The 14745-nt window shown below is 35.2% G+C and overlaps 1 protein-coding gene across 3 annotated transcripts in view; it reads left to right on the top strand.

The window, feature by feature from the left end:
• The window catches only part of RPGRIP1L (RPGRIP1 like), a 96366-nt gene that overhangs the window by 9951 nt on the left and 71670 nt on the right, over nucleotides 1-14745 (top strand). For all 3 annotated transcript variants that reach the window (XM_023209951.1, XM_026456850.1, XM_031934436.1), the window contains 2 exons: nucleotides 3999-4101; nucleotides 5409-5552. In XM_023209951.1, coding sequence (XP_023065719.1) covers nucleotides 3999-4101; nucleotides 5409-5552 — 247 coding nt within the window. The remainder of the gene's footprint in view (nucleotides 1-3998; nucleotides 4102-5408; nucleotides 5553-14745) is intronic.

Here is a 14745-nt window from a genome sequence, read left to right as displayed (position 1 = left end):
AACTAAGTAAAATGAGTTGAATTGAGTTTGGGTTGGTTAAATACACTGTACTTAGGCAGGTAGAGAAACTAGTTTGCTTACATATGACCACATTTACTGTATTGAATGATCATATTTAAGTTCTTCATCCAAAGATCATTTTGAAAATTTGCAAAAGTATTGAAATCTTTCTCGTTGGATGGCAGTAGCATGACAGTGGCATGTGCATGTAACCAGAGGTTTAAAAAGTTGAGTCCTTATTTCTCCACTTACTAGCTGGTGACCTTAGACAAGTCTTCTAATCACTGTGACCCTGAGTTTTCTTTACGTGTAAAGTAAAAGGCTTGAAACAAGTGACGATAAAGGTCTCTTCCATCTCTAAAAATGATCATAGGCCAATCACTTTATTCACTTTAAAAATTAATAACCTAAAATGTACCCAAGTTGCAAAGTAATTCAATTGTGTAGACAAGACTCAATATAGAACATAAATATTTCTAATAAAAATTTTCAGTTCTCTTTACCCACAGAGAAACTTTATTATAATGGAACCACAATTCAATTAATATCTTAAGTAACATTTTTAAAATTTCAACTACTAGGAAAGGTAATTAGGTTTTAGTTCTAATTGGTTTTTGTTTGCAATATACTTTACATAAAGACCAAACATTTTTAGGGATATAAAGTAGCATGTAAAACTTTAGTTTAAATTCTTTGAAGAATTAAAACAAAACAAAACAAAAAAAACCATGAACAGAAAGGGAGAAAAATTTGTTGTAGTTTGCTCTCCAAGCCAAAATGTTAACACTATCTTCTCCCTAGATAGAGTTCCTTTGAAGTCAATAAGGCCTCCACACAGGCAGGAGGCAGCTGCAGGATGAAAGGGCTTGGCTACTCCTAGCTATGTGAGACTGGCAGTAGACTCTGAATACAACTAAAGTAAGCATAATAAATTATAAATCAGAAAGTACATTCTGCCACTGCTTAACTTTTTTACTTGGAAGATAATACTGACCTCAGCCTCATTTTCCCCATCTATAAAATGGAGTGATAATAATACAGTTTGGATAAGAGATCAGGAGATGGTAGCTCGCACAATAATATATTTTACCTTTAAAGTGACCTATCCTCTCTGAACCTTAGTTTTGCCATCTGGAACTGGGCAAGATGATCTCTAAAGTCTGCAAGATCTTTTATACTAAATAAAAATATATTTAGTGCACGCTAGGCACAATGGCGTACACCTAAAGTCCTCGAGAAGCTGAGGTGGGAGGATTACTTGAGCCCAGGAATTTGAGTCTAGCCTGGGTAACATAGTGAGACACTGTCTCTAAAAATAAGTAAGTCTAGGCCGGGTTCCGTGACTCACACCTATAATCCCAGCACTTTGGGAGGTCAAGGCGGGCGGATCACAAGGTCAGGAGATCGAGACCATCCTGGCCAACACGGTGAAACCTCGTCTCTACTAAAAATTAAAAAAATTATCTGGGCTTGGTAGCACACTCCTGTAATCCCAGCTACTCAGGAAGCTGGGTCAGGAGAATCACTTGAAAGCGGGAGGCAGAGGTTGCAGTGAGCCGAGATTGTGCCATTGCACTCCAGCCTGGATGACAGAGGAGACTCGGTCTCAAAAATAAATAAATAAATAAGTCTAATGCCCAGATTTTTACATTAAATCTAAACTGAAGTTTTATTAGTTCACTTAACACAAAAAAACAAAGTTTTGTTTCTGTATTATTCATGCTTTTAAGTGTCTTTAGAAAGAGAAAAATAAGTTTTGACTTTCTCTTTGATAAAATCATAATATTGTCAATGTTAATTAAAATGGCAAGCTAATCTAGTGCTATAAATTGCTGTTCAGACAGGAGAGTTTGCTGGAAGTTTCTCCCTATAGCGAAATTAAGAGCCACAGATCAGCAGACTCTTAAAAACATGACTACATAGTTTAAATTTCTCCTTACATTTGTACTCTGTGGGTGATTCAGACCTTTCTCACTGTTCAGGATAGAGTTCAGGACATGGAAGTGACACAAAACATTAAGTAGTGATGAATACTTTCTTAATCAGTCTTTATGAGTAAACCTAAGGCATCATTACCAAAACTGACACCTTAACAGGCTCTTCAGGACTACTTTTGAGGCTGAGACAGGCCAGACTTGTCTGGAAAATATCTCAGCCTGGGATGGCTGGCTAAGAACCCTAAAACCCCTCTCTGGCCACAAGCAGCCTTTACCATCAAGCTGCTGTACAAATACTACTGTTTTCTGTTTGTGCCTTGTCAGGATAAAGGATGGAAAGCACTGGCTAAATGTGTGATCAATGTAATATAGAAACAATACTTATTGTGAGGAACCAATGGAACAGAGATCTTTGTAAAGCAAAGGTTTTAAAATGTAACCATTGGTAGAGAGTAGAATGATAGTTACTAGAGGCTGGGAAGAGTATGGGGCGCTGGGGAGGATGAAAAGACGTTGATTAATGGGCACATAGATACAGTTAGATAGATTAAAAGTTCTAGTGTTTTATAGCACAGTATAGTGTCTATAGGCAACAACAGCATACTGAATATTTCAAAATAACCAGAAGAGATTTGAAATATTCCCAACACAAATGATAAATGATCAAGGTGATAGATAACCTAAATACCCTGATTTGATCATTACACATTGTATACATGCATCAAAATACCACATGTACCCCACCAATATGTACAAATACTATGTATCAATCTTTAAAAGTTATATATATATATATAGCTATTGGCAAATCAACATGAGACTGTAAGTTTTAAGATATGTTTTGAGTATTTTTTATTTCCACTAGTAATATTGAATTTTTTCATGATGTATGTAGGAAAAGTGTAAGAATTAGCATTACTGCCAAAATAATATAATTGGCAAATTCTAACACAGTAAACTATTTTAATGTTTTAGGGAGAGCCTTTTCTATTTTTCAGGATTACAGCAATAGGTATTGACTGCTTTGGAAAGAGCAAGTAATAGTTCCATTATTCTTGTTAAAATTCTCTTTTTTCTTTTTTTAAATTTTCTCTTTACTGAGAATATGCAGAGCAATTAAATATCACTTTTAGAAAGTTAACTTTTCTAAAGAGAATAAATTTGTTGTTTTGTTCTCCATTTAAAAATCTTGACGAGTTGATGGGTGCAGCACACCAACATGGCACAAGTATACATATGTAACAAACCTGCACGCTATGCACATGTACCCTAGAACTTAAAAGTATAATAAAAAGATAAAATAAAATAAAAAAATTTAAAAAAAGACAGCAAAAAAAAAAATCTTAATCATCTGTGATGCTTTATCTACCTTAAACTCTAGTATTTATTCTATGAATGTAAAATAACTCACATAATTAAGAATATATCTTATTTTTAACAATGGGACTGTCTCTGTAAAATTGTACATAATTATTTCTATAAGAAAAAATAAATTTTAAGTGCAACAGGGAAATGTTTTATTTAAAGGAATTCTAGTGATGATCCATTCTCAAAGTACCTTTTCATAAATAGGGATTTTCTTATTGGGTTGGAATAAATCAAAATGCAGAAAACATTTTTACTTAAACATTTAAGGGCAAGGAATATAAATGAGTAATTTAAAAATAAAAAAAAAAAAACCCTTATCACAAACACTGGGGAAAAAATCAAGCTTTTATAACCTATTTACATTGTTAAAACTTGGATAGAAGAGTGATTTATTTCAGAAATTACTGCAGGAGTCTAAATCTTAAGTTGAATAAAATTATTTCTAGGTAATTTGATTTCTACAGTAGATTTGCAAAATGAGCAATACTTGCTGCTGTGTTTTATTTAATGCCTTCTGGTGGCTGAGATCATATATTCCCTTTGGCAGTGTATTTATAATTCTGTGTACTATAAAACACATACCTCTTAATACTTAATAAGAGATTTTATTATAAATATCCTTATTATAGCAAATCGAAGATCCTTCTTTTCTAACTTCAATTCTATAATCATATTTTATTACTTTGTTTTTAGGTATAAGATTCCAAGATGTAGATGTAGCAGAAACTCTACATCCCATGTTTACAAAATATGACAACACTTTACTTGAAGAAGCCAGAGGAGAAATAAGAAATTTGTATGTGTTCTTTTTTTGGTCATTTGAGAACTTTGGTTATTGATAATGTCTTTTTTTTATCCTTCCCTTTCCTTTATTTTAAACCAAACTGGGCTATATATAAACAGTTTGCTCCACTGAAATACAGCTATGTTCTGTAGGGTAACAACAGATATTGTATAACATGTTCTCAGAAAAATGAGGAAAATGAAGAACTTATCCAGCTGCCTCAATGGAAGGATTTATCGAATAGTCTTCTTTATTATAATTTTACCCTCAGAGGAATGGCATAAAGTCTAGTCAGTTAGAATAGTGTAAGCTTTAGAGACAACATTTTTATTCCCAGAAAATCACAGGTAATTTTTTTAGATCCTGAATCAATTAACCCTTTTCTTGGTTAAAAAAAAAAATAAAGAACTGGGGAGTGGCATAAAAGTTTGGAGTTATCAGATACATATGGATTTCAGATTTTGTTTTCGTGTGAGTCTGTGGCACTGCATTCTTCATCATATCATGGTTTCAAAGAAGTTACTTCTACCATATTTAGCTTACTTTTCTAGTTAATCCAAGCCTCATGGTTTCAGTGTCCGTGAGTCATACAAATGAAGGTAAGGTTCCACTTTAAGCCTTCACCTGGATCATCAAAAAGTAAGAATGCTTCATGAGAAAGGAAAACATGACACACAGTATCCTACTTAAGATAGTTGCTTAAGAAGAATATGGTCTTCAAATGTTTCCTTTTGAATATTTTAAGTAGCAATTACAGTAACGATTAGCCTGCAGGAAAATAAAAGACTAGACATAACCTTGTTGCCTGATGATCACCTGAAAAGCCAATGTTTATACCAGTTCCTGAGGCTCGTTACAGTATGATGCTGCCAGACATGATAGAGTCTGGCATAAATGCTTGCCAGAGACCACTAAGTTATACTTGGCAAATTTCCTGCCACCTCTCTCTGAAGTGTTAATTTGGGTGTTATAAGCAGATGTGCATATATGAAAGAGCAAAGGCATATAAATATTCTGAAGACCAGATTGTGGCATACATAGTAGGTGTACTGCACAATAAATACTTACTTTATTGAATCAAACCAAAGTCCAATCCATTGCCTAGGACCTTATCATAAAAAGCAGTATCTTCATTGTTCCATATGTATTTCCAAATCATCACATTTAATCTGCTACTATTTCACTGTGTGCAGAGGCACTTAAGCCAAATTTTTTAACTTCTGCTTGCTGTTTTTCATGAAGAACTTTCTTTGCACTGATCTTAACTACTAAAAATTTTTCCTCAAACTACAAGTTCTTACAAAGGCCCTTTATTTCAGGGAAAATGTTATTCAGTCACAAAGAGACCAGATAGAGGAGTTAGAGCACTTGGCTGAGATCCTGAAAACTCAGTTGAGGAGAAAAGAAAATGAAATAGAGTTATCTCTTCTTCAGCTGCGAGAACAGCAAGCTACAGATCAAAGGTATGTTAAAACAGAAATATCACTTGGATAAGGTCAAAATTAGTTTAAAATACTTTGTCATGTGCCATAAAAGGATAAGTTTATCTAGTCTGTTTAAAAATCATGTTTCTACTTAACATTCTTCACATAAGCCTATGCTCAACCTACCAACTGCTGTCAAGAACTCTAGTCTAAGGACAGTTTTCCCTAACCTGCTGTGCTTTTAAGCAGCTTCTGATGGGTGGAAATCACCCTCATCTTGTTTTCTCTGTTCATTTACCCCATTTGCCAAGATTGCAGGAAGTTCTGATACCATTTGATTGTAACTACTGAGAGAAGTATGGGTGACAAGCACTCAGCTGTTGGCATACCTTGTACATTAAGTCCAGCATTAGTTTTTTCGACCTTAAAAGATGGTAATTCCATAATATGCCACCAGTTTGTAATCCTAAAAAGATCCCTAATATTCCAAGTTTGGATTGTAATCTGTTGGCTGTGATAAGATGACAGTAGGACCTGTAGATAGTATCCTTGCTGCCTTTTCATCTATGACATTAAAAAACTTTTTTTTAATACTTTCCACCTTTTAAGTTAAGGGGTACATGTATAGGATGTGCAGGTTTGTTAGGTAAATATGTGCCATGGTGGTTTGCTGCACAGATAATCCCGTCACCCAGATATTAAGCCCAGCTTCCACTAGCTATTCTTCCTGATGCTTTTCCTCCTCCCACCCCTCACCCTCCAACAGGCCCCAGTGTGTGTTATTCCCCTGACCTTGTGTGTCCATCTGTTCTCATCATTTAGCTCTCAGTTAAAGTGAGAACATGCAGTGTTTGGTTTTCTGTTTCTGCATTAGTTTGTGAAGGATAATGGCCTCCGGCTCCATCCATGTCCCTGCAAAGGCCATGATCTCATTCTTTTTTATGGCTGCATAGTATTCCATGGTATATATGTACCACATTATCTTTATCTAGCCTATCATTGGTGGGCATTTAGGTCAATTTCATATCTTTGCTATTGTGACTGGTACTGCAGTGAACATACCTGTGCATGTGTCTTTGTAATAGAACAATTTTTATTCCTTTGGGTGTATACCCAGTAATGGGATTTCCTCATCAAATGGTATTTCTGCCTATAGTTCTTTGAGGAATGGCCACACAGTCTTACATAATGGTTGAACCAAATTACACTCCCACCAACAGTGTAAAAGCATTCCTTTTTCTCCATAACCTTACCAGCGTATATTGTTTTTTGACCCACCATTCTGACTGGTGTGAGATGGTATCTCATTGTGGTTTTGACTTGCATTTCTCTAATGATCAGTGATGTTGAGCTTTTTTTTTTTTAATATATTTTTTGGCCACATGATGTCTTCTTTTGAGAAGTCTGTTCATGTCCTTTGCCCACTTTGTAATGGGGTTGTTTGAATTTTTTTTCTTGTAAATTTAAGTTCCTTCTAGATGCTGGATATTAGACCTTTGTCAGATGGATAGATTGCAGAAATTTTCTCCCATTCTGTAGGTTGTCTGTTTACTCTGTTCATAGTTTCTTTTGCTGTGCAGAAACTCTTTAGTTTAATCAGATCCCATTTGTCAGTTTTGCTTTTGGTGCAGTTGCTTTGGCATCTTTGTTGTGAAATCTTTGCCCATGCCTATATCCTGAATGATATCACCTATGTTTTCTTCTAGGGTTTTTGTACTTTTGGGTTTTACATTTAAGTCCTTAAATCCATCTTGAGTTGATTTTTGTATAAGATGTAAGAAAGGGGCCCATTTTCAGTTTTCTGCATATGGCTAGCCAGTTCTCCCAGCACCATTTATAAAATAGGGGTTGCTTGTTTTTGTCATCTCTGACATTTTATAATGTACGATATTTTATTTCCAATCCTCTTTTGCCATTTTTTGGTTCCTAGTACCTGTTCATTCATTTTCTGCTTTGACATTGTGCTTTCAACAATACTTTATCTTTTTAACACATTCTTTCTTGAATTATGTTTTCCCTTTATGGATTTTTTTCGTTTGTGTTTTTTTTTTTTTTTTTGAACTAAGCATACCCAAAAGTAGAGAATAGTATATTGAACCCCCACATGCACATCACTCAGCTTTAACAACTATTAGCATCTTGCCAATCTTGTTTATCTGTCCCCTCACATTTATTTTCCTAATTATCCCCAGCCAGATATGATGTCACCTCACTCATAAATACTCTACCTCTATTTCTGTCTGAAAAGGAATTTTTAAAAACGTACCTACCATGCCATTATCACCCCAATAAAAATCACAATAGTTCTTTGATATTGTCTAATAACTAGTTTATATTCAAACTTCTGTGAAGATGTCTTTCTACTGTTCATTTGAATTGGAATCCAAATAAGGTCTACACATAGCATTTGGTTATAATGTCTCTTTTATTTCTCTGGATTTTTTTTTTTAAACCAGACCTAGTTACTCTATTTATTTTTCTCCTTTCCAACAGGTTTAATATCATACTTGTATGGCTAGGTTCTTATTAGAAAAACCAAGTAAGATTTTCTAGCTTTTCATTTCAGATTCAGAGTTTATTCATCTTTTAACAAACTAAACGTATGTGGTAGTATATAAGGAAACTAAGAAAGGATGCTTAATATCAGACTTGTTTAAAAAAGTGGACTAAAAATATATAAAAAGCTTTATATTTCATAGATTTATCAGATTATTGTTACCTCTAAAAATTCTATTCCTAAAAAACTATGTGTAAAATTAAATTGTATGAGAAATCCTTTATGTCTAGTGACATTATATACCTTTCTAAGTGCAAGGCAAAAGAAACATGAATATTTTCGAGATTCATATTTAAATTAGGGGATGTAATTTGAACTCTGGCTAAAGCGTAAGCTTGAATACCTCCGAGTTATTCATATTTCTGTAGGAAGAAGATTTAGATTTGGCCTACTTTAAAAACCAAGAATGGTTCCTTGTGAGAAGCAATGCTAAAGGACCAGACCTCAACACTGAATATGGTGATCTTAATAAATGCCAGCAGCCATGTTTAAGACACAGTCTGAATATAAAAATTCACATGGGGCCAAGCTCAAGCTTGGGTCAGTCCCCATCTTTACTCAAGCACTGAGTACAAGGTTGTCAAGGATTGCTTTCCCTGTTACATTTCTCAAGTTCATATAGAGTAAGGTGGACACTGTGTTGGCCATTCCCTTTTCCAAAGGGATGTGATCATTTAGGAGCTGGTGTTAACTGAAAGGGAAATCCAAAAGTCCTTCAATCCTAAAACTAGAACAACAGAAGAAATAGAGTGATAGACAAGGATACATACTTTCCTACTATAAATATTACCAACAAGAGACACCAACATATACACATAGAAGAGGTAAGTCCCTTCTTAGGGGGCTATATTATTTACTCTGTAGCAGTCTGTTTTTGTCACATCAAGAATTAAAAGCAGAGACAAAATGAGTATTACAGGCAAAGGAACTTTTATTGCAGAGACCAGAGAAATAAATCAGTGTGTCACCTACCTCACTGATTTTATAAAATTGAAAATTTACATGTTATTTGCTTAGAAGGAAAGATACCTATAATGAATAGCATATTGTTGCTTGAAATACAGTTGTTGAAACTGAGGAAATAGCTTAAAATAAGGATCTTCAATACCTTTTTTACATGTTTACACATAGCTTATAATTTTATATGTAACAGCAATTTTTTTGAGACTAATGGAAAACTTGAAAAAAACGTTAGGGAGAATATAAAACTTAGTATAATTTACTGTAGAGAAAAATCACAAAATGGGAAACATGTTTAAACTTTTCTTTCACAGATGCATTATTTCAGATTTGAAATTCTAGAAGCCTGATCTGGATGTTGGACTCCTTGTTCTCAAACATGAACCTAACATAGTTGTAATCTTCAGAGTGGCAGCGCTTGATATTTATGGCAAAGAGCCTTTTCATAGAATATTACAGAAACTCTTCATAGTATGTGTTTAATAGACCAGTTTGGTTTGGCATCAGCTTGACATAAACTTTTGGTTATCCAAAGCCCTTAATTGCTTTGAAGTCAAAGCCCAGTGCTGCTCTTTTTTATTAAAATCATGTTTTTTCCTGTTGTTGTGGTCTATTTTGGAAGACTGAGTTGTGATTTTTGCATATGTTCTACATAATGCCTCATTAGCAAAAAATCTTGTATCATTTACAAGTAGCCTGGATGTCTGTGTTGTTTTGAAGAAAAATCCATATTAAATTTAAACAATATAAAAATGCACATTTTCTGCTTATTAAAAAGGCCGTCTTAAATTAAATTCAAAGCAGTAACCAGTGAACATATGTACATGAACATTAAAATCAGAATGATTTTACCATTTATTGACCTTTTTCAACTCCAAAAATATTTATACTCTTACAAATGTGTAACTAGTTTGTACTAAGTTTTTTTTTTAAATAAATGTTAGGGTGTTTACCTTCTTAATTAGAAATCATGTAACTGCCATAATGTCCCAGTGGAGGAAATTTAACCCATAAGTATTTCAGACACTCTGACTTGCCTTCTTCCCTTTGGCGGACAGCCGACTGTCAAATCTCGCAACAGAGAGGCCTTTCGCGCCATGCATTATAAGAAACAGTTTGGCTTTAAGGGCTCACTCTTTCCGCTGTGCACAGATACAACATTACTTTCTAGCACTCTAAGTTATTCCCAACTTTTCATTTTGAAAAATTGCAAACCTTCAGAAAAGTGGAAAGAATAGTTGAGTACTCACATAACCTTTCATCTGTTAGCATACTTTTTGAATGGTACAACAAGCCTATTATTGCATTCAGCCTGCTCTTGCTTAAGTCCTCTTTCACTCAGCCTCTTTTCTTCTCTCAACATCTCTCATCTCCTCTTCTCTCCTATTTCTCCTTCTCCCTCTCTCTCTCTCTCCTCTTCACTCATTCCTCACTTCCCTTCTCTTCACCTCTCTCCCTTCCTTACTCCCGTTAGGTGCATGTATCACTTCACCCTCTGTACAGTTACAAGTAAGTATCTTCTAGGAACAAGGACCTCCTCCTGTATAACCACAATACAGCTATCACATTCAGTACACTTAACAATGAATGATACAGCCGCAGCATCTAATATACAGTCCATATCCAAATTTCCCCAATTGTCCCAATAATATCTTTTGCAGCTTGGTCTTTTTGTAATAGCCGTTTTTGTTTTGTTTTAATCTAGGATCCACTCAAGGGTCACGTGTTGTTGCATTCAGTTATCGTGTCTTTTAAGTATCCTTTATTCTCTAATGGTCCCCCACTCTTTTATAGCCCATTGACAGTCATATGCAGAATGTTCCTCACTTTGGATTTGCCTGATTGCCCAGCCCCCTAATTTAAAGGGCACATCTGGTTCTCTGATGGGTTACTGGGAGCAGGGATAGCCATGCAGACCTTATTACACAGGGGAGTGATCTGTCATCTTTTAAAATATATTCACCATGCTCTGTTATTTTGAACAGCTTAGAGTTCACCCAATGAAAATTTTCACACTCAAATACCATTTCTTTTATCCTCGTGTTTTTATTATTAATATTATCTAAGATATTTCCTTGATAGTGACTTAACATACCCTCCTGCCACTTTATATAAACCACAGAAATTGTCACAGCTAATAGTTACTAGTATGTGAGTGTATGCATGATAGTGGAGGGAAAGTTAAAAACTTAGGAAGATCTTAGAGGAAAAAACTTAGAAGCGTGGGAAGAATTTAACTTTGAAGAATGGGAAGAATTTAACTCTTAGAGCAAGATTTGAGTGTTGTCTTCATCACTTAAGGTCTCTGGCCAAATTCTTTACTTCTAGGAGCCTCAGTTAACCACCTGAACTGTAAAACAATTAGATTGAAGTGGGTAAATGGTTCCCTGCCTTTAAACAACAGCTGTTTTTCTCTCTAGGGACCTTGTATTCAGAAAGATTTGGCCTACTAAATTAACTGTATTCATCAAAGACCTGTATCATGCCAATCACTCCTTCTGCTAATTGTTAAATAATCTGTGTTATGACACTGGATTGGCATAATTCTATAAAAAATGAAAACAACACAAAACCATTAGTTCACTTTTGCAACTTCATTGCCAGTAAGTCTACATTTCTTATTGGGCTTTTTGAAATATTGACTGTAAGGTTCAGATTCCTGCCAGGTGTGGTGACATACGCCTGTAGTCCCAGCTACTCCAGAGGCTGAGGCAGGAGAATCGCTTGAACCGGGAGGCAGAGGGTGCAGTGAGCCGAAACCTCGACACTGCACTCCAGCCCCTGTGACAGAGTGAGACTCCGTCTAAAAAAAAAAGGAAAAAAGAAAATCAGATTCCCATTTCTTTTACTGTAAATCTCAAGTTGGAATCCATTAAACTTGATCGTAAAAATGGCCCCTATAAGAAGATGAGCCAGGATTTGAGTTCTTCCTGTCCCCAACCAGCCTTTGGGAGTGCCCTTCCACTGAGTGTGATTTTATGCATGTAGAGAGCCGACAAAACTGTCCCCTCCATTCCTGTGGGTGGTAAGAGTAAGAAAATACTAAGTTCTGATTTATAGTTTGACCCAACACCACAGGAAAGTAATGATTCAGAGGCAAGTAAACATACACAGACAGTGTTTTTCCTTTGAGCAATCTTAAATCAGAGAGCACTGTTTTCACCTGTGAAGTCGAGTAGCAATTTTGAGCAAAATCATTATCTTTCAAATAGACTTTGCTCAGCTATTTCAGTGAAGCTTATTCTATGCAGTTTACTAGCAGCCTTCTGTAGCCCTAGTCCTAGGGGGTAGCCTTGCTGGTGATTGTTATCTGTGTATCCCTAATAAAAACTATGAATGACCTACCTACATTTCCTTCAACAATACAGCTACAGAATGTCTGCCACTGTTTGAAAAGAAAATCTAGAGCACTTTTTTTAACCCTAAGGTTGTTTTCAACCTTATGCCCAAAATTTGGGCAGCCTGTGACTACTACTCAAAAACAGTCTGTCCATTCTATCTCATAAATATTTGACCTAACTACTTCCCAGAATCTCATAGCCTAGCTTCTGTGTTTTAAAGCCTTCTCTTCTAAATGACGTTAAATACTATGACATTTTTATCTCAAAACTTCAAGAAACGTTTTTTAGCTTTCATAATACGGTAGCAAGGAATGAACTGTTGGCAAAGAGTGGGGGAGGGGAGTTGAATGCCTGGGGAATAAAGTATATGAAACTTTCACTGGAGCAAAGATTTTTGCCTCTTAAGCTTTCATATCAGACTATACATTACATAGCTCCGCTGAAAGTTTTTACTTCTCCAGTGTATCTGAGGTTTTAGGTTTCTGGATTTATTATGGCACCCAGTAGCAAAGCTGGAGTCAAGTGTTTTCAAGGCTTCCATTAGAAATTCCTTTTTCAGAGTTTATTGCTTGACTGTTTCAAATTATATGAGAGAAACTTGGCACACAGGTTGTTGAGCTGGATTACTTTTTTTTGACATAAAATCTAATTTATTTCAGTTTGTTTTTAATCTAGAGATGGGCCAACAACTCTTCTCATAGTTTTATAAGATTTGATCATAATTCTAAATCATGGTATTTTTAAAAAAAAAAAAAAAGGAAAAAGAAAAGAAACTGCATTTTCCAACTTAATCATTCCTGGCGTTTTCAAAATCCTTGATGAAAATTTTGAGAAATTTATTTTTACGAAGCACTTAATTAGTATGCTTGATATCTGTTTGCAGATCGTTTCACCATGTGTAATGCAGCATGTATGATTTGGTACATGACTGTCAGAGTTCATCTGAATGTCTGAATGTTTTTACCATGCATTATTCTTTCTGTCAGAATGTCTTCATCCTGAAGATTTGGTATTCCTGTTGTAGTGTGTAGAAGAGGGCAAAAAAGTATTGTGTGGAGGTCACTTAAAATATTACTCATAAAGTTAGCCCTAAGTCTGTTCTTCAAAGACCAACCTGAGGCCTTGCTCCGCAAACACAGAGGTCTAGGACTGGTCACTTAGCTATGCACCCTAGCTCCATCTTGCCTACAGCATCCTTCTCACATTTCTTGTCATCTTTTTGTGTCATCTCCCTCCCTGTTTCTCTCTTACTTCCCCCCATTATTCTTGTACCATATTTCATCTATATAAAAATGTTGATTTGATTGTCAGGTTTGAGGTAATTTTTATTGCACATCTTCTTAAAGGCTAGACCACATTTATCACATTGCTGATTTGAACTTTTATGTTATCACTGACCTAGCACTTTTAGTTTAACAGATTATCCTCTTCTCATTGTTACATGAAAAAAAAATAAAGGCATAATAATAAAGCCCCTAAAACTGATACATAAAAGTAATTATTAAAGACTTACAAGTTTAGCATTGTCCCTGGAAAGATGTACTCTGCAGCAAACTGACTTTTTATTTAAAGTACAACATTATTATACCACATTGTTACTTAAGGTATTGTTTAAAGTACATTACTGCTATTTTCTAAATACTACGTAAGTTGTATATACGCCCACCTATTGGGCATTACCAGTTTAAAATGCCCTGTCGCTGTTTTTGGCAGTATTTTGAAAAGTTTAAACTCCAAGGAGTTTAAGAAAATATTCAGGAAAGCACCCACCAATTAAACCACTGAAAATTTTTGACATATGCTTACTGGTTTTTGCCTTACAAAAAAAATTTAAAATTGAAACTGTTATTTCTGTCACCCTATGTGCTTGAATGGATTATAGAGATTTAATTCTGTGTTACTTTAATTAATAGTTATTATTCAAATATATCTGAATCTTAAAAATATCAACATGCTGCAGCGGGGCACAGTGGCTCACACCTGTAATCCCAGCACTTTGGGAGGCCGAGGTGGGTGGATTATGAGGTCAGGAGATCGAAACCATCCTGGCTAATACAGTGAAACCCTGTCTCTACTAAAAATGCAAAAAATCAGCTGGACGTGGTGGCACACGCCTGTAGTCCCTGCTACTCAGGAGGCTGAGGCAGGAGAATCGCTTGAAACAAGGAGGCAGAGGTTGCTGTGAGCTGAGATCGCACCCCTACACTCCATGCTGGGCAGCAGAGCGAGACTCCATCTCAAAAAAAAAAAAAAATTATCATACTTTAAAACAAAAATAAAATATCAGAGACAACTGGAAATACATGAAAAGATTTAAAAATATTTGAATCACATTCTGTCCTTACATGTCAATAAATGTCATTCACTGCTGAGT

The sequence above is a fragment of the Piliocolobus tephrosceles genome, chromosome 17 (assembly GCF_002776525.5).
Source record: "Piliocolobus tephrosceles isolate RC106 chromosome 17, ASM277652v3, whole genome shotgun sequence".
NCBI classification, from domain to species: Eukaryota; Metazoa; Chordata; class Mammalia; order Primates; family Cercopithecidae; genus Piliocolobus; species Piliocolobus tephrosceles.
This window is presented reverse-complemented; position numbering and strand designations above follow the sequence as displayed.